Source organism: Martes martes (assembly GCF_963455335.1).
Source record: "Martes martes genome assembly, chromosome: 7".
Lineage (NCBI taxonomy): Eukaryota > Metazoa > Chordata > Mammalia > Carnivora > Mustelidae > Martes > Martes martes.
Genome location: NC_137894.1, coordinates 63,343,641 through 63,369,787, shown reverse-complemented (window position 1 = coordinate 63,369,787; position 26,147 = coordinate 63,343,641). Strand labels below are relative to the sequence as shown.

Here is a 26,147-nt window from a genome sequence, read left to right as displayed (position 1 = left end):
TTTCTTGTTGTTCCCTGAACACATTTTCCTATCACCTGGTTCTTTGGGCATACCTGTATTATACTCTTTATCAGGGTGTTTTTTAATTGTTTGACTACATGTCTGTCCCTCCACTAGACAGCAGTTTGAGAGCAGTTTTGTGTTTTATTCATCTTGTCAGCACTTAACACTAACTCAAATTCTTTGTCAGATGCACGATGCTGCATATATAAACTATATTTTGAAATTGAAAAATCTAGTATTTTTCATTCAAAGTTTATCCATTACTTGCTGAAATATGAAACCCTCAGATACTTTTGTTCCCTCTTAGAGCCTGCACATTCCTTGTGTCTTGGCCCAAGGAACAGAACTCTGGCTAAAAGACAGGCCTGGTTTCCCAGCAGACGACTGTGTCACCCTAAGTCATTTAATTTCCCTAGGATCTTGTTCCTTATCTGTAAAATGCAGATTGCTGAGGCCCCTTCACCATGAGTCAAGCCCAAAAAACAGGGGTTTACACTTTTTTCCCAAGTGACACTTCAAGACTGTTTTCCTGTTTGATAACAAAGAGTCAGAGGGGCACCTGGGTGGCTCAGTAGGTTAAGCGCCTGCTTTCAGCTCAGGTCATGATCCCATGGTCCTAGGACTGAGCCCTGCAGGGGGCTCCCTGCTCAGCAAGAAGTCTGCTTCTCCCTCTCCCTTTGCCCCTTCCCCTGTTTGTGTTCTCTCTCTCTCTCTCAAATAAATAAAATCTTTTAAAAAGGGGGCAGGGCAAGAGAGGGACAGATGTATAAAAAACTGAACACATCAAGTTTTACCATTGTTTTAATTATTGAAACAAAATTAACATTAAGTCAAATCGTGTACAACAATGTCTCTGATGTAAGAGGTAAGAATTTTATGACAGTGTCTTATCCACTATAACAAATTTCCAGTAACTTAGAAGTTATCTTTCAAAAAATTTCCCCCAAATTCTAAACAAAGTATGCAAATTGGAAATTAACTCTAAACATGCATAACTATCTTTTGTGTGAATAGACTGAACAATTCAGTTCTGACCATGAGAATTCTTTCCCAGATTTTCCAGCACCACAACTACAGCTACTTGCGTAGACAGGTCAAATATAGCAACAGAATGATCAATGTAGAATTAACAAGTAGATTATATTTGTATCATCGTCAATATAACTATGATTTATATGCATAAAGCATGAAAGCATATCAGCATTAAAAAGAACACAGCATTTGGAATTAACGCAATCTATAAGCACAATCTTCAAACCTGGAAAAAAAGAAAATAGATTTGTTAGCAAATACATTTATTTTATCGAGATTATAGATCACACCACCAAATTTGTCCGACTTCTTCTATGTAAATCATTGTTTGTAAAAGAAACAGCTGCAGACAATTTTCCAAACCCATTACAAAGAGCATACCCCATTAATTTATCACATTGGTTCTCCCACATCCTTATAGGAAAGAATGCTTGTATAAGAGTTTGGATCCCTGCTGTCCCATTTAGTAACTGCGTGACTCCAGGCAGGTCATCCAACCTCTCTGATGCTTTCTCAAATTAACTTCCCTGTGCTGGGAGGTAACAGGAAATTTGAATAGGTTTTCAGTACCATGGTACCCCATGGAGATGAATTTCATGCAAAGCTGGATTTTGACCTCTGGACTCCAGCAATGCAGACAAGTCCAGTTCCTCCCACTTTCACAATGCTAGAAGTTTTTGTAGCTACACGTATTATAGTATCTTTACACTGCGTTTTCCACTTCTCTACTCTGTTGGACTGGGAGCTTCTAGAAGGCAAACACAGTGCCCACACACTAAGGCTGAACAACAGACTAAGGGAACAGGGAATCTGCAAAACGACGTCACTTCTCTCTTTAGGCTGAATAATAAAGCAACTGCTATGCAAAGGAAGAGAACAGTTCATTTCTGAAGGCCCAGAGATGCCCACCGTAGAAACAGAAGAAGAAAGATCAAATTCTTGCAGGTGGTGTGGGTAACTAGCTGCTTCTATCCTGTTATAGCACTCCAACAGCTCCTCTGATTTTGTTTGGAGGGCCACTGGTAGCATTAGACTGGGGCTACACACCTTTCTCATGCCACTCCACAGGAAAGAAAATGTATTCCTTATAGGATTCTTTCCTACCTGCTGAAATGCTACCCTGATTAAGATCTTCCCTATAATGAGGGTTATCCTACAGAGCTGTCTGTAAATAGTACCCAGGACTGTGAAACAAGAAAAATATTTTCTTAAGGTTAGAAACCTACCTCCATGATGCTGGTTAGTTGTCTCGCTCTATGAAAAAGAAAACGGAGAAAGAAAGAAAGTTTTACTTTTAAAATACTATTAACAAATGTCTAGAACTGTTTATAAATAAGTCTGGCAGGATAGCCTGCTGCCCCTAACCATGAATACCCAGTAAGTAGGGCCCAACCTTGCCTACTAGCCTCAGCTCCCAACCCAGCCAGGGACTACTGGGTAGGACGCTAGGACAGCAGGGTCTGTAGACGAAGGCCTGTGCCTTCTGGAGAGCTTTGGTGGTTCAAAGTATCCACAAGGCTGTCAGGAAGGTCCAAGGAGGTCAGGAGGGAAGAAACATTGGGAGTTCGTGTGCATTTGTGCAGGTGCCAGCTGCTGCTTCTCCCTCTTTTTGCTGCAGGGAAACTACTGTTTTGGGCACTGGGCTGTGCAGAGGTATCTTCAAAAGGTGCCACTTATCAGAGCTTTAAATAATGTTCCCTGTCAATCCCAGTATGCAGATTTTTTTTTTTATATCAAAGAGGCTTTAAGCTGTGCCTATTCACAGCTACAAATGTCAGTAGCTAAGGAAAGAACTTAAAAACTTACCCCACTTAACGACCTGGGGCTTTTCGAGAGTAACATGCTTCACACGGCAGCTAAATTCATCCTGTCCATTGGGAGTGAATTCAGTGTGGACCAGAAGATAGAAAGTCCAGTCCTTGCTGAAAGACAGGTCTGACTGTTCTGCATTCATCTTCACTCCATTCTTCAGCAGTTCGATTTCAATTTCTGGTGGGTGGAATCCTGACACATAGCAGTTCAGGAAATTTGGCTTTCCATTCTCTGCCGGGTGCCGTGAGTAAACCTGAATTTTTGGAGCATCTGAGGGACGTGAGAGAAAGACAAATGAAAATTGTAGAATATTTCACTTGGACTACCTTGGTCTAAAGCTATCTCAGGCAACAAATGTTTAAATTTTATTATTGATTTCTCCCAATCCCATTTCTACTCTGGCCAAATGAGCTTCCACTTTTCCAAAAGGCTGCTTCCGACTTAGTATCTTTCCCACATTAATTCCTCTACTGGTGGCTTTTTGGTTTTCTCCTAGCAGATTTCTAGTAGTATCATCTTCTGTCACTGGAGTTTGTGCTAAATCTTTAAGCACCTTTTTGTGGAGACTCTCAAGAACTTTTGATGGCTTCTTTAGCACCCATATAATTCCCCCCCACATTCTCAAGAGTCCTCGTGATGTGGCCCCAATCTACTTTTCAAACTTCATTTCTCATTTCACACACTCTTCATAATAGCCACATCAAAAAACTTATGTTTTTGCACCTTATTTCATGCCATCTTTTTTTTTTCTTTTTTTAATGTTTGCTCCTTTCCTTTTTGGTCCCTGCTCCTGCCTAGATCCACACCCATCTAAGTTCTCAATATGTATTGTGTCTAGTATAGTGCCTTGCACACAGCAGCTGCTCTGTAATTGGCAGATATTGTTATTATTATTATTACCTCAAACAAAACTTAAATGCATACAGAAGCCAGAAATACCATAAATGAGTGAATTGGGCTGGGTAAGAAAAATAGGAAAGGGTGAGGACTGTGGCAAATGAAAAAGGACATACTCTCCACCATGACCAAGTGGAATAATGTGTGCAAGAGTGGGATTTGCATTTTTAATTAGCACCCTCAAGTGACTGCTGTAACTAGCCACACTGGGAATATGTTAGTGCTATAGAACAGTCGTTTCCAAAATGGGATGCATAACTAGACCATTTCCATATTTTTCATCCAGTGAAGAGAAGTGTTACTGCCACTAAATGTACAGCTTGACACCAATATATGTATATAATGCACTTTTAAATATAAGTATATCCAGTGTATATGGTTACTAAAGGGAAACTCCTCTGTGTCCAGGAGGTGGTAGGGAGGAGCAGTACCAGGCTGCTCTGACCAGGTTTATCTGTCTAGAAACAACCGGTCATTAAAGGAAAGGTCACCAGCCCCACCAGGAGCTAGCCTGGGGATCCCAATGAAGCCCTGATTTTTTTTTTTTCCATAAAGTTAAAAATGAAGACAAATCAGAAAGCTCTTTGTATCAGAACTTCTAATAATTAGAACATAATAAATGCCACAAGAGTCAGAACAAAGGTTCATCAGGCCTAGAATTCTCTCTTTGAGGGAGCCAGGCAGGGTTCTGCAAAAACATCACAATAACCTCTTCTAAGAGGAGGACAAGTATCAGACAAGGCCTGGGTTTGAATCTCGACTCAGCCACTTACTGGTTCTATGACTTTGGAACAGTTAGTTGAGTTTCTGAAGCTTAACGGAAACATCAATTTATGTCCACAGTGAAACAAAACCCACACAAGAGACAGAGCAAAAAATAGACCCCCAGAGGCAATCATTACCCATTTCTTGAGTATCTTTTAAGATTTTTATTTATTTTTTTGAGAAAGAGAAAAAGAGAGAGGGAGAGCATAGAGGGAGAAGCCGACTCCTTGCAGAACAGAGTGCCCAACCCAGGATCCAATTCCAGGACCCGCAAATCATGACCCCAGTCAAAGGCAGACACTTAATCGACGGAGCCACCCAGGTGCCCCTCCAGAGTATCTTCTAGAAATGATCTATTCATGGTATGTCCTACTTTGCGAACTTTCAAAGTAAGATTTTTCTTTTAATGTCAGTTTGTTGTTTTTAAAATTATTTCTGTGGTCGTCACCAAATATCAATAATTTTATTTGTGCTTTATTTTGTAAATAGACTATAAATACCTTCTTTTCATGATCCAAAACCCCCGCTTCACAGAAGCTTTTGTGAGGGGAAAATATGAGGGTTCTGGTATACTGCGAGTTATTTAGAACGTGCTCAAGATCTAGAGCGTCCCTGACACTCTGGGTAACCATGTTGATTACCCTTATCACTGGCTTTACAGTCTTCCTGACTGGTAAACCTTCGCTTTTTCAAAACAGAAAGTAGAAGCTTAGTTCATCTTGGGAAGAACCAAGCAAGGAGCCAAAGAGGAAGCCCTCTGTGAAGAAAAACAGGGGCCCCAGACTCTCCAGCTTGCTGGCAAGAATCTCACACCCGAAGGTGACGAGGAGGTACTGAAAAACCGCAGAGTTTGCAGCCAAAGGGCGCACAGCCCCACAAAAAGCTCTGCTCCCGTTAGACTGTCTGCCATTTCTCCCCCGTGTTGTGTTGATTAAGTTACTTAAACTCTTGATGTCTCAGTTTCCTTACATATGAAATGCCGGTGATATTAACCATTGCATTTACATCGTAGGCTCATCTCAGAATCAGATGGCACAGAGCACACAACGTCCCCAGCACGCCCCTTATCAATAAAGACTAGCTCTTATGATTATTAAAAGCGACAAGGAACGGGAACAAGTGAATTAATGGTATCAAAGCGCTCTGTAACACCTCTAAGCATTCTACAAACTCCACGTGTGGATTCCTCCCCCACGGTTTCGCCGCATATTTGTGGGGCCGGCAACCCGCCGGGCGTTACGGAGGAAGCCCCGAAGCCCCCGGGATCGGAACGGAGCAGCTGCAGCGGACTGATGGACCCGCGCGGTGCCTCCCGCAAAGACTGATGTCCGCACCTTTTCACAGCCCGCGACTCCGCGCTTTCGGGACCGCCCTCCCAGGCAGACCGCTGCACCCGGCAAGCTAGAGGTTCCGCGGAAGAGAAACCCTCCCCCAACTCGGCCGCTCCGAAGTCTGTCATCACCCCCGAAACTTTGTCCTGCCCCACCCGGCACGCACATGCCGGAGGCCTCCCGCACCCCCCTCTCCCGAAGAAGAGCTCGCACCCCCCACCCCAACTCGCCGGCCACCCCACCGCTTCCCCACCCGCAGACCAAGCCCGCAGCTAGCCCCCAGGTCGGGCAGAAGAACTAGGGAGGAGGAGGCGTGGGTCAGTTACAGAGTTAACGCCGAGAATGCCAAAAAGATTGGAGCACAGGAGAAGGGCTTGGGCAAGAGGGGACACTCACGTTGGACGGCGTGCAGGCCGGACAGAGAGAGCAGCCCGACGAAGACCAACGTCAAGAGAGGCGCCATCGCCACCCGAGTAGGAGCAGCGCGGGACGAAAAGTGGCCCGCCCGCCGGGCGCCTCCACTTATAGTACTCTCGAGCACCGCCAATCAGAACCCTTCTGGCGGGAGCCGTCACTCGTCTCCGAGCGCTCGAGGCCGGGGCAGGTTAGAAAGAGGGACTTTCCCGTTTTCAGTTTCATTTTCCTATAAGGGCTCGTGATGCCCAAGAAGACGTGGGTTGGACCGAGGGGTTTTGCTGTCTATAGACCCGCGCGCTGCGACTTGGGTGCGCGCCAGAGCCTGGGTAGAGGGCCTGCTATCATAGAACCCGGGCTGGACCTACGTTGGTCCTGCGCCCTCTCTTTGAGAACCATCCAGCCTCAGAATAACTTGCTTACTGTGTCCCAGCCAGGTGGGACCTTAGAACCTGGGGTTTTCATTCGAGAAAACTCAAACCCTGAAAGATTAAGAGAGTAGACAAAGGACGAATGGTGCGGGGCAGAATAAGGACTCTGATTAATAATTATGACCCAGGGTTCCGGACTCTTTGGGCAAGAAAAATAGTCCAGAAACCTCAAGGCCTCCTGAGGACTACTCAGAGAACTGTACAAAGTGGACAAGGACCTTCTTGCCTCCTGCATTCCTTCAGGCAAAAGTTTCTTTTTGTAAATAAACCCCTGTGCCAAGAAATTCTTCTCTGTATCTTCCTGCTGTTGTTTAGGTAATTTTCTTCGTTTTGTTGATTTGTGGGAAAAACAACCACTGATAGCAAAAGCAGTAACTGCCTTAGAGTTTACAGACCTCTTTAGGTAATCCCCGTGAATTACCGCATTAGAATGGCTTGGCACATAGTAGGTATTCAATAAATGGAATGAATGAATGAATGAATGAATGAACCAGTTAATATGGGAATAAACAGTAAGAAATAGGAATTACGCCATTTATTTTTATGGATAAGGGAAAACGAAGCTGAGACTAGGATTCAAACTCTCCCAATGCCATTGCCTTCATGCTTTAGACACTTGGAAGATAAGGGCTCTGAAATTTTAGTGAGAATTTGGATTGTATACGCTATGGGCGCAGTCAAAGAAGTCAAACCTACTGACTGTAAGAGCATAACAATGTTAGACCCCTTAAGAAAAATTATACTCCAGAGATACCTTAAAAAAGATGCTGACATCATGTGGCAGCAGAATCCACCAGTCTCTCAGCGGAACAGTGAGGAGAGGAAGTGAATCATGGGGGTGGGAAGACAGAGATCTTGGAAATCACCATAGTTTTCAGTTAAAAGGAGTTGGGTTGTGATTCCCCAAGGAAACAACAAATATGTTCTATATTTCTTTTACATATTTTTAGACCTTGTACTAACCCCTATTGTGGAAGCCATGTCTGAACTAGAAAAAGTAGAATACCCTCCATGGACCTAATGAAATGAGATAATGCACAGAGAGCCTCACACAGTTCCTAACAGAGTGTTTTATGTTAAACAAGCATACTCTATTGGTATTATTTACCTAGTTTTCCTACCAGCTTTATCCATACTTCTCTCAAAATGTAAGAATAATTGTTATGCACAAAGTTATGAGTAAAGACATTCTTGCTTCTCTCATTTGTTTTTTGTGTTTTTAAACTCATTTCAGACTCTTAAGGCCTGAAACATTCGTGTTGAATTTTCTAATGCCCTGGGAGTATAGGGCTATTTCTCACCTCTAAATTCTCTATTTACTACATCACAGAGAAATAGTATACTTAAAATTCAGTATAGCTAGATTCTGACCTAGTCACTTAGAAAACCAATTTATTTTTTTTTAAGATTTTATTTATTTATTTGACAGACAAATCACAAATAGGCAGACAGTCAGTCAGAGAAAGGTGGGGAGGCAGGTTCCCTGCTGAGCAGAGAGCCTGATGTGGGGCTTGATCCCAGGACCCTGAGATCATGACCTGAGCCGAAGGCAGAGACTTAACCCACTGAGCCACCCAGGCGCCCTAGAAAACCAATTTAAATAGTAATTTTAAAATGCAATAAAGACAGAGAAAAGTATATTTTTCAGTTTTCTACATTTGGGAAACTCCTATATTTTTCTCAAATTTCCATTTATGACATGCTTTGAATAGTGAGAGTGGAAATGAGATATAAAACTTTTTTTTAAAGACTTGTTTGAGAGTCTTTAAAGAGGGGCGCCTGGGTGGCTCAGTGGGTTAGAGCCTCTGCCTTCCGCTCAGGTCATGATCTCAATCAAGGTCCTGAGATCGAGCCCTGCATCCGGCTCTCTGCTCAGCAGGGAGCCTGCTTCTCCCTCTCTCTCTGCCTGCCTCTCTGCCTACTTGTGATCTCTGTCTGTCAAATAAATAAATAAATAAATCTTTAAAAAAAAGAAAACTTGTTTGAGAGAAAGAGAGAGCAAAACAGGGGGTTGGGCTCTGGGAGAGGGAGAGAGAATCCCAAGCTGACTCTGTGCTGAGGGTGGAGACTGAAACAGGGCTCCATCTCATAGCCCTGAGATCACAACCTGAGCCAAAACCAAGATTCAGAAACTCAACCAACTATACTGCCTAGGTACCCCAAAACTTTTTTTTTTTAGTTGAGAGCACTGTTTGTTTAGTAGGGTAAACTTGTGGAAATCTACAAACACAGCAATTTAATAATGTTATCTCCCAGTCATGGGAATAACAGCTGGATTTCTTTTTTTTTTTTTTTTTTGCCTATGACCTTCCTAAAAAATTTTTTTACAATGAATGTTTGTTTAAGATAGTAAATATTTCAGGGTGCCTGGGTGGCTTAGTTGGTTAAGCACCCAACTCTTGGTTTTAGCTCAGGTCATGATCTTAGGGTCATGAGATTAAGCCGAGTGTTGGGCTCCCTGGTCAGTGAGGAGTCCGCTTGACGATTTTCTCCCACTGCCCCTCCCCGCTCCACTCACTCTGTTTCTTTCTCTCTCTCTCTCAAATAAATAAAATAAATCTTTTTAAAAATAGTAAATTTTTCAAGAATGTGGAAGAACTGGAACTCACCTATCATGTAAGATGATACAATCACTTTGGAAAATAATTTGACAGTTTTTTAAAAAACTTAAACATATACTGGCCATATAATCTAGCTTTGGGTATTCTAAGTATCTACCTAAGAGAAAATAAAATATTTCTATACAAAGACCTGTACACAAATATTCATAGCAGCTTTATTTGTAATAGCCAAAAACTGGAAACAACAATCGTCCATCAATGGGTGACTGGAAAAACAAATTGTGGTATACCCATACAGGGTAACGCTATCAGCATTAAGCAAGGAAGGAAGTACTTTACACAGCAACATGGATGAAATAATTGTGCTGAATGAAAGAGACCAGACCAAAAAGAAAATACTGTACAATTTCGCTTATATAAAACTCTAGAAAAGGCAAACTAATCTATAGAACAGAAAGCAGATGTGTGGTTTCGGGAAGGTGCAGCCTAAGGGAGAGTCAGGAGCATAAAGAAAGTTTGGGGTTGATGGATATGATTTTATCTTGAGTTTGATGATGATTTCATGGATGTATACATATTTTAGACTGTACAGTTTAAGTACAATTTATTGTATGTCAATTATACCTGAATAAAGCTGTTAAAAAAAAAAAAGTACAGATACTTGTGTTGTTGTCAGGCAGAAGAAGGATGAAGTGCTTGAACAGAAAGAGAAAGAACAATACTAAAGTGGAAAGGAAATAGGAATGGGCTAATGCTCAAGTGAGTTGGGTTGTGAGTGGATTTCAGTCAGCGGTTTTCTGAGATGGGTCCATCTAACAGTCAGGAGAGCCAGGCCTACTCAAGAGAAGACCAAGCATAGGTGGGACATTTGTGCCAGGGCTTTTTCAAATGTCATGTCATTAGTCCCTTGCAATTCAAAGTGTAGTCTGTACCTCACTGGCATCAGCAAAACCTAGGCATTCTTAGAAATGCAGGCTCTTGGGCCCATCCCAGACCTATTAAACCAGAGTCTGCATTTTAATAATATCCTCGGTGATCCATATACAAATTAAAGTTTGTGAGGCTCCTGACCCAAACTACACAACAATCTAGAAGGTAGGTGTTACTTTTATTTACAGGTAAGGAGACATAGAGGTAAGATACTTGCCCACGTTCATACTGGGCTGGGATTCAAACACTAGTCCATCTGAGTCCAAAGGCCCCATAATTTCCACTAGAAAATCGCTTTCAGAGAAGGAGTTCAGGGGAAGGATTCATTGGTTGGCTTGGAGATCTGGGCAAAGATTAAAAGTAGATGAGAAGGTAAGGGGAAGTAAATAAACAGGAACCAGCACCAAGATGTGTAGGAGTATTTCTTAACACTTTTTTTCTGCCCACAAAAGTAATACATGCACATGATTGGAACATACTAAAATTGGAACATACTAAAAACTATAAAGAACAAAATCAGGGGCATCTGGGTGGCTCAGTCACGTAAACATTTGCCTCCAGCTCAGGTCAGAATCCAAGAGTCCAGAGTTAGGCTCTATGCACAGCAGGAAATCTGCTTTTCCCTCTGCCCCTCTCCCTGCTCTCTCTCTCTCTCTCTCAAATAAAATCTTTTTTAAAAAGAGAAAAAATTAAAACTGGTAATCCTACAACCCAGAGATGACTATTATTAAATGTTTAATTTAAGGAATATGAAGGTTGCTGCCTTACCAAAAGTACATCCTGGTTAAGTCTATCTGGAGACTGAAAATCCTCCATCTTTTGTGTTCAGTTCCATTAAATGAAGCAATGTCAGTTAAGTGTAGGCTTTGTGGAAAATCCTGTAACAATAAAGCAAAAAGGGACAACAGATTGACCACCAGGAGATTCCAGTCTTGAGTTAAAATCAGCACAATAATTAATTTATTAGCACCCACCTAAGGTGTCAGTGCTGATTGACTTCTGAGATTTGAGAGCTGTTACATAAGGCAACAGGACCAAAGGAAAAGAAACACCGTAAGAGTCTTTTTGTTGTTGTTGATTGCTGCTAAGTTAGACATAGGAGGTGGGAAATAGGAGGGGGGAAAATACTTCACAAGAGCCATAGCAACTAAGTACTATTTTCATTATATGAGGGAGAGTACACCGGGAGACAAAACAGAGTTGAAATATCTGGATGGTGGGGAATCTCTGCCTCAGGCTTCTGTGTAACCACCATGCTCTCTCAATTGCCAATTTGTTTTTATTGGGAAAAACATATACATTTGGTATGAAAAACATCAAGCGCTACAGACCTATAAAATGCCAATTTCTCTCAAATCCTTTTGACAGTAGTGACCACAGTATTTAAAGTACTTTTTGTTTTTAATTACAAGCCCAACACATAAATGTATGCCCATTGGAAAAATGCAAAGTAAAAGTGAAAGTTCCCTCATCTGTCTCTTATTTCACTCTCCTCCCCTCAGAAACCACAAAGGTGTGGTGCTTATCCTGCCATCGATAGACATTGTGTATAGTTTGGAAAGTGAGGAATTTTAAAATTATGACTACAAAGACTATTATAGTTTGGAACACAGCACCCACTCTAAGAGGGATTAGAGGCATCATCAATTGTCGGCTTGGATGAAAAAAAGTGAATGCAGAAGCCAAAGCCCCCTAACTGTGCGGGTATAACAGGACAACCCCAGGAGCCACAGACTGGACACCATCCCTGGGGATATTAACACCCACTGACTAAATTACTGGAACGACCACTTCAAGCAATTTTTTCCCTCGTAGGTCCTCGGGTCTGCATCTCACTTTCCATTTAAAAACTACAGAATTCTGGAGCACTCGGGTGGCTCGCTTGGCTAAGAGTGTGCCTTCAGCTCAGGTCCCAGGATTTGGGCTCCAGCCCCTGGGTGGAGCCCCCAGCCTGCAGTGGAGCCCTACCTGCTCAGTGGGGAGTCTGCTTCTCCCTCTCCCTCTGCCCTTCCCCCCTGTTCATATTCCCTCTCTCAAATAAATAAAATCTTCAAAAAACAAACAACACTCTTTCGAATGTTCCTTTTCTCTTTTGGTAAATTTCTCTAAACCCCAGCTTCCCACTTTCCAGCTCACTTAGCTGATACTGGCCAGTTGGTATATGTGGTCTTTCCTGTTATCCCCTGCTATGTTGGATCTGCATCTGATTCTATGCTCTCTCCTCTCTGATGTCTTGGACCTTTCTAAACTCTTCTCCTTCCCCCTCCCCCCAACTGTTAGGTGTCCAGTAGTCAGATACCACTTTGTTCTTTGCTCAGAAGGCAGGGACTTGCTGAAAACTCTTCTTCCAAAAGAAGACTGTAAAGAAACCAGGAAGAATTGTTTATTAAAAAATCAGTAATTTAAAACAAAAAGAAAACACCAAAAGGCAAGAGATGTATACACAAGAGCCACCATACACACAATGGCTGCAGTCAAGATACAAAGGAGGGAGTCAGACAACAGAAGTTTGGTGAGTTTGTGGTATTTTTTCCTTCTTTTATTATTTATTATCATCATTACAACTGTAGATCAATGTGTCACAAATGAGTTTGCTAAAAGGTAATTTATCATTACTAAAAACAGCCAAAAATCTTTTTATTCAATGACGAATGACAGCAAAACCAGAGGTGGAATTGACCCCTCTGGCCACTCGATGCCCTGAGGATGTAGGTGGGTGAGATGGGCTCCACCATCTACCCCAAGAGGCCATGACAGGTGGAAGGTGGTTCAGTGAGCTTATACTCAGAGTTTAGTGAGGGGAAGGGAGGGTTCCACAAAATTTGGATCATTCTATACATATGAACTGAACTTGATTATTTTAGTTTAATAATATAGCTATTTTCTACGTCATTATATATAGAACTGGTTTCTTATTATTTTTTTAAGGTTTTATTTATTTATTTGAGAGAGAGAGAGAGCATGAGAGGAGAGAGGTCAGGGGAGCAGCAGACTCCCTGCTGAGCAGGGAGCCTGATGTGGTACTTGATCCCGGGACTCCACGGTCCTAACCTGAGCCAAAGACAGTCGCTCAACCAACTGAGCCACCCAGGCACCCTGGTTTCTTATCATTAATAATTTAGGACATTTCTCCATGTCATACCTTGTGGTAGGCAGAATAATGCCCCACCCACCCAGTTGTTCATGTCGTAATCACTGTGAATGGTGTAAGGGACTTTGTACCTCCCCTTGATATTATCAGGAAACATAGATTCTCCTCTAGCGCCTCTAGAAAGGAAAGCAGCTCTGCCTTAATGTTAACCCCCTAAAACTTACTTCACACTTGTGACTTGCACAACTGTAAGATGATAATTTGTGTTGTTTTAAGCCACCAAGTTTGTGGTAATTTGTGCAATTCGTGGTGTTACAGCAGTAAGAAAAAATAATTCATGCCCCTTTTTCAGAATCACAGACATTTGGGCCTTGGTTGCCAGGAGCCTAGTTCAGTAGAAGCATTTGCCTTTCAAAGTCAAGTTTACCCATTGATTAACCAGATTCTGGCCATATAGTACATTTTTGATACACTCACGTTTGAGGAAGAGCTCTTGTCCCTTCCATAGCTGAAGGGATGAGAGTTGGGCTGAAACCTGAGCTGATCAGGAGCTTTGGTCTTGCACCTCCCATCGCTGCCCTCACCAACATGGCTTAGTCCCAACTACCTCTTCTGGACAATTTCACAGACACGACACGCCAAGTGGGCCAAACCACTTCTGCCCTCTCTGCTGTCGCCAGTGTTAAACACAGAAGGAGAGGAACAGGAAGAGCCTTCTAGTCCCCAGGATAAAGGTCTCCCAAAGCTTTGGTTTCTTTCTACTTAGCCTGGTCCCGAGCTATCCTTCAGATCTCAGTGTGCACCACAATCAATCCTTTAACAAACCTTTCCTGAGCACCTTGCTAGGTTCTGGGCACTGGCCTGGCACTGGGGGAACATCTTTCTTCAAAGAGCTCAGAGACTCTGACTTATAGGTGTGTGACTAAAATTATGATTCCAGGAAAGCAATTAACTCCACCTGGAGGGGTTAAAGAGCATGCAGAGGACTTTGGTGCCATGGAAAGAATGTGGACTTTATCCCTTAGATCATGATATAGGCACAGCGAAACTGGGTTTTGTTTTGCTTTGTTTTTAACTCGTTTGTCTTTGAGGCATTTTTTGTTTGATATTTTAAAAAGCTTTACCACATAGCTTCATGTTTTTTCTAATTATAAAATTCATATTCATTATGAAAAATTCAGACTACAGAGATAAGAATAAAAATAACTTAAACTGTCTGTTAAGCCACCACCCAAAGATAACTACTGCTAATGAGCTGATGTTTGTCCCTAGACTTAGTCTATTTCTATACAGACATGAATATGGTTCTACATACAAAGATGTAATAATTCTGCATAGACTTTTTTGCAAATAGGTTTTATTTAACTATATATCATGGACAATATATCCATTTCTATAATAATAGAGATCTGTGTAGTTTTCTCATGCTTTCATAATACAGTTGCCCCTTGCACAGCATGGGGGTTATAGGACCTCCCCTACAGTTGAAAATCTGCATATAACTTTGATTCCTCAAAAGGTTAACCACTAATGACTGGAAACCTTACCAGTAATATAAACATTCAATTAACACATATTTTGTGTATATATTATATATGTATTCTTACAATAAAGTGAAGAGAAAAGAAAATATTAAGAACATCATAAGGAAAACACATTTACAGTATTAAACTGTATTTATGGGGAAAAAATCCACATGGTTCAAACCCATGTTATTCAAGAGTCAACTGTATTTCCTTATGTGAATATACCATACTTTTTTACCCAATCCTGTACTGGGGACGTTTCCAGTTTTTTCCTATTGTACCACAACCTCCATACTGAGATTGCCCTCCATAGACTTTGTACCAGGTTACACTCCACTGCCCAATAGAAAGAGTGTTCATCTTTCCACACCCTTCCCCAAGGTAGTCATTATCATTGAAAAATTGCATCTCCTTGTTTGACTTCATATATTTTTTAAAGATTTATTTATTTTAGTGAGCACGCATGCATGCGCAAGAGAGCGAGCGAGCGCGGGTGCGCATGCACACGCGGGCTTTGGGAGCGGCAGAGGGAGAGAATCATCAAGTTGACTTCCCACTGAAGGCAGAGCCCAAGGCTGGGCTCCATTTTATGACCCATGAGATAAGGACCTGAGGTGAAATCAGTAGTCAGCTCCTTAACCAACAGAGCCACCCAAGGCCTCTTGATTTCGTATTTTTTTAAAAAGGCAGTTAGGTTGAACAGTGCTTCACATGTTTGCTTGTTATATGTGTTTCCTGTTCAGTGAGTCTCCTATTCATGATTCTGTCAGCCAAAATCCCTAGTCACTGGACGGGGCACCTGGGTGGCTCAGTCGGTGGGCATCTGCCTTTGGCTCAAGTCGTGATCCCGGGGTCCTCGGATCGAGCCCCGCGTGGGGTACCTGCTTCTCCCTCTCCCACTCCCCCTGCTTTTGTTCCTTCTCTCTCTGTCAAATAAATAAATAAAATCTTAAAAAAAAATCCCTAGTCACTGGGAACAAACACTGACTAATGGAGCAGAGGAATGTGCTTAAAGAATATCTGTCAGGCAAATGCTACCAACTGCTAGGTGAAAGATACACAGAAGTTGATTTTATCATCCTCTCGACTTGTTTTTGTTTTTCAAAATAAAATGTTAGAAGGAAGAGAGCCCTGAGAGGGAAAAGGCAGGGGAGGGTTGGGGAAATGACTGCGGTCTGACCTAGATCCCTTCCTTTCCCAGACTATGCTCCCAGCTCTGAGGACAATGGCCACTTTGGCCTGGAAGTTCTTAGCCATCTTGAATGACTCTACCTCTTCCAGGCCCACAGAAGAGGTGACAAGAGCCAGGCAGCTCCTGCGGCAGCCTCAGTCCTCCAGGACAGTGATTTCCATCAGGCCACGTCCCTGATGGCCTTGATCAACTACCAAGTTTCAGACCAAATAGGACAGGATATTGATTTTTTTTTAAAGATTTTATTTATTTATTTGGCAGAGATCACAAGTAGGCAGAGAGGGGGCAGAGAGAGAGGGGAAGCAGGCTCCCTGCTGAGCAGAGAGCCAGATTCCGGGCTTGATCCCAGGACCCTGGGATTGTGACCTGAGCCAAAGGCAGAGGCTTTAACCCACTGAGCCACTCAGGCGCCCCAGAATATTGATTTTCATCTTGCCTCTCCTGGAAATAAAACCTCAGTTTTTGAATAGAAAAAATCAGGTGAAGTACATACAATGGAAACTAATATTGGTGACTGTATATTCAGTACCATTTCTGAAAAGTGACTTTCTCAGAATTATCCCTGGATATCATGGGAGGACAGAGGCAAGAATAAGAGGGAATGTATTACAGGCACAGATGTGTTGGATCTGAAACCAGAAGGTCTAGAACCTGGAAGATCATGGAACCATTATCATCATCATCATCATCATCATCATCATCAAATCAGGGTTAAGTAGTCATATCCAAGTTCTGCTTAGAGTATTTGAAGCTCATGATAGAAAGAAATATACGAGGAAGCAACTTTGATAGAGTTGATTTCTGGTCCACAAACAATTTGGTGGTCAATGGTGTCACCCATTCCAGTTTTATGCTAAACCATCTGTTTGAAGGTAAGTAGAAAAGTAGAACCTGAAACTCAAACTACTTAACTTTTAAAAAAGAGGCTGAAAAATCCAGTAAGTTGTCACAGTCAAGACCAGTAATAATCTCTTCCAACTTGTTTTCAGGAAGCCTTACGTGTGAAACAAATATAATTTAAATGTGAAAGGAAAGTCTTTACTTTTATCTAATCATATTTATTCAGTTGTACTTAATTGTGTAACAGAAATATTTTGCAGACTTTATGTATGATTCAATGAAGCCCTATTAATAACTGCATTTTCCGAAGTTTGAAAAAAAAATTCAAATGTCACAGGTGATTTAAATAAATAAACAGTGAGCCTAAATGCAACACCAAACAATCTGTTTTAAAAAGTTTCTCTTGGGACGCCTGGGTGGCTCAGTTGGTTAGGTGTCTGACTCTTGATTTTGACTCAGGTCATGGTCTCTGGGTGGTGAGATAGAGCCCCATGTCGGGCTCTGTGCTGGGCATGGAGCCTGTTTAGGATACTCTCTTGCTCTGCATCACCATTCCCCGCCACTCCCCTCCTATCCCCACTTTCTCTCTTTCTCTCTCAAGAAAAAAAAACTTTTTTTCTCTTAACCAGGAGTTTCCATGTAAATGTAGCAATTACAGATTTATCCCAGAAAGCTGACTTACCTGATTATGGATTGAATTATAGATTTGGAAAACAAAGTCTCAACTTCTGTCTGCACATGCACCTCTCCTATAATGTAAATAGAAGCATAGTTTTGAGAAACAGTAACATTTTTGAGATTTGTATAACTAAATATTATATTGCAATGTAAAATACAGATAAAAACATAGTAGTTTTATATACCTAGCCTATATTCTCCAAAGGTCATGGCTATAGACTGAATACTTGTGTCCTCCCTTCCCATTCATATGTTGAAATCCTACCCCAAGGTGATGGTTTTAGAAGGAGGGAACTTTGGGAGGTGTTGAGGTCATGAGGGTGGATTCCTGAATTTATAAAAGAGACCCTGAGCAGCTCCCTCAATCCTCCCTTTTACCATGTGAGGACACAGTGAGAAGGCACCATCTGTGAACCAGAAAATGGGCTCTTACCAGACACTGAATCTACACTTGATCTTGGACTTTCAGCCTCTAGAACTGTGGGAAAAAAAAAAAAAATTCTGTTGTTTATAAGCAATCCAGTCTCTGATATTTTGTTATAGCAGCTCAAAAGGGCTAAGACAAAGTCGTACTTTTCTTACTTAAATTAGGACAATTTTTTTTGAAGAAGTGAATAATATGGTCAAAATTTCTCAGTCTTGGGGACACCTTGGTTGCTCAGTTGTTAAGCTATCTGCCTTTGGCTCAGGTCATGATCTTGGGGTCCTGGGATCAAGCCCCATATCAAGTTCCCTGCTGGGTAGGGAGTCTGCTTCTCTCTCTGCCTCTCCCCCCAATCCCTGGTTTGTGCTTTCTCTCTCTCTCCCTCTCTCTCTTGCTCACTCTCTCTTTCTCTCAAATAAATAAATGAAATCTTAAAAAAAAAAACCAAGACCATTTTTCAGTCTCAATGAGGATGTAGATTTCTGTGTTAACAGAGATTCAGCACTTAGCCAAAGTATAGAATTTTGAAAGAAATGTGAGAGAAATTAAGAATCTTATTTTTATATTATCCATCAATGGTGTTATGTTAATTTTGACATGGTTGTTGTTTGGATAGTATTGGTTATCAGGAGGCATGAAAGAAGTATTGCTAAAAGGATCTGGACTTAACATAAGTATCTCTTGGTGAGCCCTCAAGATCTTCAGAAACAATAAAAAGAATCTTCATCTAAAAGTTCTTTTAAGTAGATTTGAAAGGTAAATTTCAGATTGCCAGATCAAAGTAAAGTTATTTTGTTTCCTTTTATGGTTTTTTGTTTTCTTTTGTTTAGTTTGCTATTTGGGAGCCTTACCTTTTCATGTAGGCAAATTTATCAGTCACTTATCGTAGCTTATGAATTTGGGATCATGGTTAGAAGGACCTTCTCTACTTTACATTTTTTTAAAAATTCACACTCTCTTTGAGTTTTTTTGAGGTTTAATTTCTTTAAAAAATATTTAAAGCCCTGCTCTATAAGAATTTATACTGGCATAAATGTGTCTTCAATATAGAAGTTTTTACTTTTTTAGTGAAATCTTTGTCTTTTATGTTTTTTTTTGTCTTTTATGATTTCTGTCGTAGGTGTTTTGGGGATTATTTTCTAGAATGACATTTCTTGGGAACAATGTGAAGAGTGGGCTGGGGTAGGACACACCCAGATGGCACGCTAGAAACTCTATCTGAGGGAGTCTTCAAGGGGAAGGACTGTTTTTTTCATTTCAGTTCAGCTCAGTTAACATTTACTGAGAACCTACTCTGTTGCAGATACTGTGTTAAGTGCAAGAAGCACAAAGATGAAGAAGACATCTATCGGTTCTCAAATGAGGGTGACAAATGCAGAAATAGAATTACGAGTCAGTGGCAGGTACAATGAGAAAATAGTGTAAGGACCAATGAGTACCCCTAAGATGGGCACCTCATCTAGCCTGGAAGGGAAGATGATATTTGAGAATGCTTCCTGGAGGAAGTGAAGCCTGACCTAAGTCCTCCCCCTGCCCCATTTGGGTATTTAGAAAGTTCAAATAAGACAATTTAATAAAGCATCTGAAATCCCCCTCCAATTAAAATAACTTCCTCTGCAAATTTGGTTTGCTTGTGAGATCCAGTGAAGAGCATATTACTTGCTAAGATACACGTTTGATATCACTGAAAAGAAAGAACTGGGACAGGAAGCTGCCTTGATCAACAGTTGAATACAACTCCCAGAGCAAAGGAGAGAGGCCCCCAGGCCAGAGAGAGTCATCCTAGTGCACACTGATTATGAGAGAGGGCTGCATCAGAATTCTACTCTCCCCTCAGAGCCAAATGTAGCTCACTGGTTCTGACCTAGAACGAGAAGGCAGGGATCTTGAGGACTGGAGGCTGGAGAGGCAGATTTTAAGGATCTTATGCCTTCTGTAATGGACAGGAGATAAAAACCACTGAGGTGCTTAATTGGAAAGCGTCAGATCTGATGAAGAAACTTGGAAATCATCCGCATGGGCTAAGTAGGAAGATGTGAGAGGGTGGGATTGTCCAGGGACACCAAGGTGCAGAAGACTTAATTTTTGGAGGGTTTCTTGATCCCTTTGAGAATGTGACGAAAACTCCGGACTGTCTCTCCAGAAAAATGTCCCTTAACGATCACACAAGCATACACAATTTCAGAGGACTGTCAAATTAAGGATATTCAACATTGAGGGGAAAGAGAAGAGGCACGAAGAAGAGGATATTTGGATGACGATGAGGAGAGTAGGAACTAGGCCAAAGAAAGATGACCCAAGAAGTACAAGAAGAGCTAGGAGAGTAAAGTGATGGGAAGCTGCAGGAGAACAGAGATGTGAGGAGGGTATGGGCAACAGTGTTAACTGCTGTAGAGACTTGAACTAAGGTAAGGACTGAAACACCTTCTGCATTTACAGTTAAGAAATCGTTGGTAACTGTGAATAGTTTCTGAGGGGTGATGGGTAATGGTAGTTCCAGATTTGTTTTAATCCAAGAAGTTTTAGGGGTGGCCCCTGGGTAAAAGTGAGGGTAGGAGAGTGGCCTTGAGTGTGTGTTTGCAGAGTACTAACATGTAGCTGAAAAATTGTCAACTGTCTGTAGAAAATGTTGAGGAGCACATGGAATCGTTCATCTGTTCCCTGGTGCCTTCACTGTGATGGAGTCAAAAGCCAGAAAGCAATGGTTGAAGGAACGATGTGAGTGGAAGTGGAGAAATTTGGTTCATTGGTATGTGAGAGATAAAGGGCAGTTAAAATGAGAAACAAGGGGCACCTGGGTGGCTCAGTGGGTTAAAGCCTCTGCCTTCCGCTCAGGTCTTGATCTCAGGGTCCTGGGATAGAGCCCACATTGGGCTCTCTGCTCAGCGGGGAGCCTGCTTCCCACTGCCCCCCACCCCCCGCCTGCCTCTCTGCCTGCTTGTGATCTCTGTCTGTCCAATAAATAAATAAAATCTTTTTTAAAAAATGAGAAACAGAAGAAAGGGATTTTGTTTCTAAGAATGAACACAGCCTGATATAGTTAGGCTGTGAATGCCCCAAGTGGCTCTTCCTAAGACCCGGTCTCTACAACAGCCTCATAAATCGCTTCTGAAACACTTCACCGTTTGGTTCTTGGTGAGCTATTAGGAAATTCTTAACAGCTGAATGACATTACCAAAAAAAAATCTGAACCCAACTCAGATATTTGAAAAGTTTTTCAGTACCTTAAATTTAAGCTACTTAATTTCTCTCCCTCACTCATCTCATTCTGATGTACAGCAAATCTTTTGAACAAAATTTTTCTTTAAAGGTACCAAGAACCACAATCCTATAACCATGACAATAGGGCCCTAACTAGCATTTTTGATGTAGAGAAATTAGCTTCATTTTCATTTTTATTCCGAAATTCTACAAAGTCATGTAGGGTTCATTTAAACACAGGATGTGGGCGCAGAACCCAGGATCACTCAGGGGTTAGCTGAGGCTCAGGAGGGTCTTCGGGTTTTGCCTACCAGCTGTACCCATGTTCTCGCCTTTGTTGTTGTCTTGTTTTCTTTTTGCTCCTGAGCTTTTGAACCAGTTTTCCACTAGAGTAGCCAAGAAGGTGTAAGATTGTCTGTGTACTTCATGCAAAAGTGTTTTAGCCTTGAAGATCTGTTTTCTAAATTCACAGGGGTGCATCCTCAGTTAGAGCTGGGTAACAGACCTAAGTCCCGGGACCCCATGAAGGGTGTGCACCCCCCAGGTGCTCTGCCCACATGCTGAGATCTTGGTTGCCAGCAAATCTCAGGATTGCCTAGGGCTTTCCTATCCAATTGTGGTGGAGCAAAACCTAGGGATGGAAAGGAATATAAGTTCATAAATCTCCCAGGAAAGGTGTGGAAAACAGGGGTCTTTAAAAAAAAAAAAAAACACTTCTTCCAAATATCAATCCCCATAAACTGTACCCACAAACTTGGGGGGTTAAAAAGTGCAGTTTATTTCTCTTACCCTTTTAAGAGTTGTCTTTACCGTTAGATTACATTCTCATGTTTCTATCAAGACACAGTGGTTGGGGGATGCTGGCCCTTTAAGGGGGCAGCAGGGGAGGGGCTGGGACTCTTAAAGCCAGGGGCAGCAAATCAGCCCTGGCCTAGGCTGCCTTGGCTAAACCAAGCAGGAAGGACAGCAACAGTCAGGCGGTGGGTGTTGGCAACAAGGCAGCTCTTGTTGAGGGGGCCCTGTGTATCTGTGTGGAAGTGCTTCTCCAGTTGCCAGCTCTGTTCTTCATTTCTGTCCCTTGGCAGGACAGCTCCCTGCAGCTGGGGGGGTGAGGGCAGAGGCCGGGGCTTAGGGCAGTCTGAGAGCCCAGGGTCCTATTCCTTGAGACCCTGGGATAATACTCCTCTGGCAACTTTGGTAGGGGGAGAGCATGGCTGTTCTAGGGTGCCATGCCATCCTTACTGAGGAGGAGGCTGTTTCTGGGTTTTTTCCCCTGTCTCAGGTTTACCTTCCAGAGGCGAATAGTGTTTTCTTACCAGAGGAAGGAGACATGGCGGAAGTCTGCCAGCCTGCAAAGATGAAATGCCTTGAAGGTACTGCTCATTAGGGTGTGGAATCTGGATGAAAAGCCTTGGAGTGCAAAGACCTGCTGGTATGGTTCAGTGGACGGATGGAGGCCTGGGCATCCAGAATTATTAGGAGTGACTTCCAAACTCTTCGACTTGCTGACTATATCACATAGGTGACTGAGGTCACTTTTCTTTTTTTTTCTTTTTAAAATATTTTATTTATTTATTTGATACACAGAGATCACAAGTAGGCAGAGAGAGAGGGGGAAGCAGGTTCCCCGCTGCGCAGAGAGCCTGATGCAAGGCTCGATCCCAGGACCCTGAGATCACGACCCGAGCCAAAGGCAGCGGCTCAACCCACTGAGCCACCCAGGCGCCCTGAGGTCACTTTTCTAGGCGCTATTTTACCCCCTTCATGGGGAAATGATCACCACAAGCCTTGCAGGACTGCTCAGAGCAGAGCACTGTGTGAAGTATCTGGAGCACAATAGGCTTTAATGGCAGTGAGTGCCGGTATCTGGCACTTGATTGGCTAAGGAGGCACTGAGAGGAGCTGTTAGGTGGGGGAGAGCAGGTAGAGCAACGTGGGGCACTAACTAATGAGGTAATTGAAGAGATGTGGAAGGCAAAGGTGTTTGGCACCTGCCAGGTTCCATTTGCTCCAGTCGGGGGATAGGGGTCAGGGGTAACAAGGTGGGGAACTGTTTGAAGGTGGTACTGGAGATGACTTATGAACAGAAGTGTTCCTGAGAAGAGCCTCTTTAGACGAGATTCCTCACACCTGCGTCCCCAACTACTCCCTCGTCAGGCCCCTACTTAAACCAAGACCCAAGCAAGTCCTGTAGTTCCTCAGCTCCTGAGGAGGAGCTGGTGTCTGCCTCCCAATTGGATGAGGAGGAAGAGCAAGAGGAGGAGGAAGAGGAGAATCTGGATCCAGATCTAGCCCCAGAGCTGGAGGAGGAGGAGGAAGAGGTGGAGGAGGAGGAAGAGCATGACCTCGGGGATCCAGCTGTCCTCAGTGCTATCCACAACATCCAGGTACCAGGGCCAGAGGGAGTGAGGGTTCAGCTGGCCGGAACTCTCTGCAGCTCACAGACAGTTGCTAAATATCCTTCTCTTCTCTACTCCTTTCTAGTCCTTGCCTTAACCATTTGGCCATGACAAAATGGCCTCCCCACCTGCCTAGATAGGTTCTGGGTTAACACTTCCTATTTCAGGCTTAAACCTGAGTAGAGACTCTCTCCTTCCTCTCTGTTTCTTCCTATCTCTCACTTAGTTTCTGATGCTGTCTTCACCTTAAAAACCAGGTCATATCAGGGTCGTGCACAGCCCACAGGTGCTGGTTGAACTCCTGGTACTGAAGGTGAGTCATCCTTGGCCCTGGGCCCCTGTGTCTCAGCAGTTCATTCCTGGTATTTATTCTCTTAGATTCCCACAACCAGGGGAGAGCGACAAAGATTCCTATAAAGAAATGAAATCATGGGGCGCCTGGGTGACTCAGTTGGTCAAGTGTCTGCCTTGGGCTCAGATCTTGATTCCAGGGTCCTGGGATTGAGCCCCACATCTGTCACTCGGGCTCCCTGCTCAGCAGGGAGTCTGCTTCTCCCTCTCCCTCTGCCTGCCGCTCCCCCTGCTTGTGTTTGCTATCTCTGTGTCAAATAAATAAATAAATAGATAAGTAGATAAATAACCTTAAAGAAATGAAATCACTCAGAGTCTCCCTCAACCTTTTCCTGAGATACCGGTCTTGCTTCTTCTTCTCCTCAGAGGAAGCAGAGGTCCTGACCCAGTTCATTTTTTACTGCAAGGGAGGGCCAGATCACCACTGTCTTGGATATTGGAAGTGACTGGCCTTCCTGCACTCCATACCCAATGGACACTGATAACTATAGAAGACACCTCAGGGGCTCATTCAAGCCTGTTTTCTTCCCTCCCTTTCCAGAGAGGCCTTCTCAGCTCCTCTGGAATCAAGGCCTCTGGTGTGCTGGGGATGTCCCCTGCTTCCTTGCACTTTCTGTGGCAGGTGAGTCCCTTCAATCTCCATCCTGTGACAAAGTAATGGCATGTGGAGAAGGAGCGTGTGGAGTGTCCCTTAGTCTGCCCTTGACCTTGTTCTGGCGATGAAACAGCCCAAGTGAGGTCTGGGAGATGGGAGACACCCATAATGTAGAGTAGCTTGGTAAATGACAAAGGTGGTCCTGGGACAACTGGCCATCCATATGAAAAGGACAAATCAGAGCCCTACTTCCACCTCCTACGTTTCAGCAGATGAGCAGTGTGGAGCAGAGGGCGAGAAAGAGCCAGCTGCCCTCAAATGAACTGTGTCCTGAGAACACGATCTGGGCCAGAGGAGTTGCAGGAAATCCTGCAGGGAGAATGAGACGACCATTGCATCTCTGAGGAAGGCTTCAGAGGAGTCCAAAAAGAGGCAGACAAGCATTGCGCCAGGGGCTGAAGGCACAAGAGTCTGAATAAATGACCATTGCAGAGAGGAGAGAGGGGGAGAGAGAGAGAAAGAGAGAGGTGTTGACTCACCAGACAGGAAAGGCACATGCCCCCACATTGTCAGGGACTAAAGAGCTGCTCCCTAGGAGGTAAAAACTCTGTTGGGTGAGGTTCTTGTGGGAGAAAAGGCAGGCGAGAAAAGGCAACAGGAGCAGCATTCTGTTGGTGGAGCTTCCCTTTTCCCAGACCTCTAAATTCCGTTCTCAGACGCTGGACTACCTCTCTCCAGTTCCCTTCCGGACTACCTTTCCCAGTGCCAGCTCTCCAGCACGGCACTTTGGACCTCAACTTCTCTCGCCAGACCCAGCTCTCTTCTGCAGCCTGCCAACCTCCTGGCTCCCTAGTTTCAGGTACTGGCTCAGGGTGCTGGGCACCCCAGCATCTCCCCCAGACTGAGCTCTTCTCTGGAGTTATCAGGACGTAGTGGCTCAGGAGGGATGGGGCTACCTACCAGTTGCCACAGAAAAACACCTACAGAAACCTAGTCTTAGAAGTGTGCCGTGGAGTCCGTCCCTTCTCCCTCACAGAAGAGGAAGTGGAGGGCCAGGGGGACTAAAAAGAACTTACTTGAGGTTAGCTTGCAAGGCAGAACTGAGATTAGGACTCAGAACTCCCAACGACCAGGCCAAATGAGTTTCTACTGTGTCAACATTTCCTGCAGCGCAACTGCAGGAAAATAGATCCTGGAGGGGAATGTGAGCCCTGTTGAGCCAGGGTTGTGTGGTTTCATGTGGCTGACTTTGGGGAGGCACGCGGGTGGGTGGGGTTGCCTTAGATGTTCCGCGGAGCTTCCTAGAGGCTCACTGAATGGAAGGGTAGGGAGCCGAGAGCTTTCTTTGACCCAGCCCAAGTTTCTTTCTAAGTCTGCCTAGCCACCTGACCCAGCTCCACCCTCAGCACCAACGGATCCTGCAGCTGCAGCAACACAGTCGAACACCAAGGTAAAGCCTAGAAGAGCAGCAGGGTTGAGGGCAGCTCATTTGCATGCTGGGTATCCCCCCCCCCCCCCAGTTCCTGCACAAGTAAGACTCTCCCCGTGTTGCCTACCTCCTGTACTCTGTTCCATCCCTCCCTGCTCACAACTCCTTGGGAAGCTGTGTGAGGGTGGGTAGGTCTAAAGGAATGTTCCTTTCTGGCTTGAAGTGCCCCAGCCAAGAAGCCTTGG

At 43.5% G+C, this 26,147-nt stretch overlaps 1 protein-coding gene across 1 annotated transcript; it reads right to left on the bottom strand.

The window, feature by feature from the left end:
• Nucleotides 1-786: 786 nt before the first annotated feature.
• On the bottom strand, nucleotides 787-6,428 carry B2M (beta-2-microglobulin). The gene is made up of 4 exons (XM_080808209.1): nucleotides 6,237-6,428; nucleotides 2,842-3,117; nucleotides 2,262-2,289; nucleotides 787-1,261 (listed from the first exon to the last, which is right to left on the bottom strand). The coding sequence occupies exons 1-3, from the start codon at nucleotides 6,301-6,303 to the stop codon at nucleotides 2,276-2,278; spliced, it is 357 nt and encodes a 118-aa protein (XP_080664335.1). The 5' UTR covers nucleotides 6,304-6,428; the 3' UTR covers nucleotides 787-1,261; nucleotides 2,262-2,275.
• Nucleotides 6,429-26,147: the final 19,719 nt, after the last annotated feature.

Bases quoted from the DNA above. Each gene is read 5' to 3' on its own strand.
- B2M (XM_080808209.1), bottom strand. From the start codon at position 6,303: ATGGCGCCTCTCTTGACGTTGGTCTTCGTCGGGCTGCTCTCTCTGTCC. The intron at 3,118-6,236 runs GTGAGTGTCCCC...CACGTCCCTCAG, and splicing joins CGGCCTGCACGCCGTCCAAC to ATGCTCCAAAAATTCAGGTT.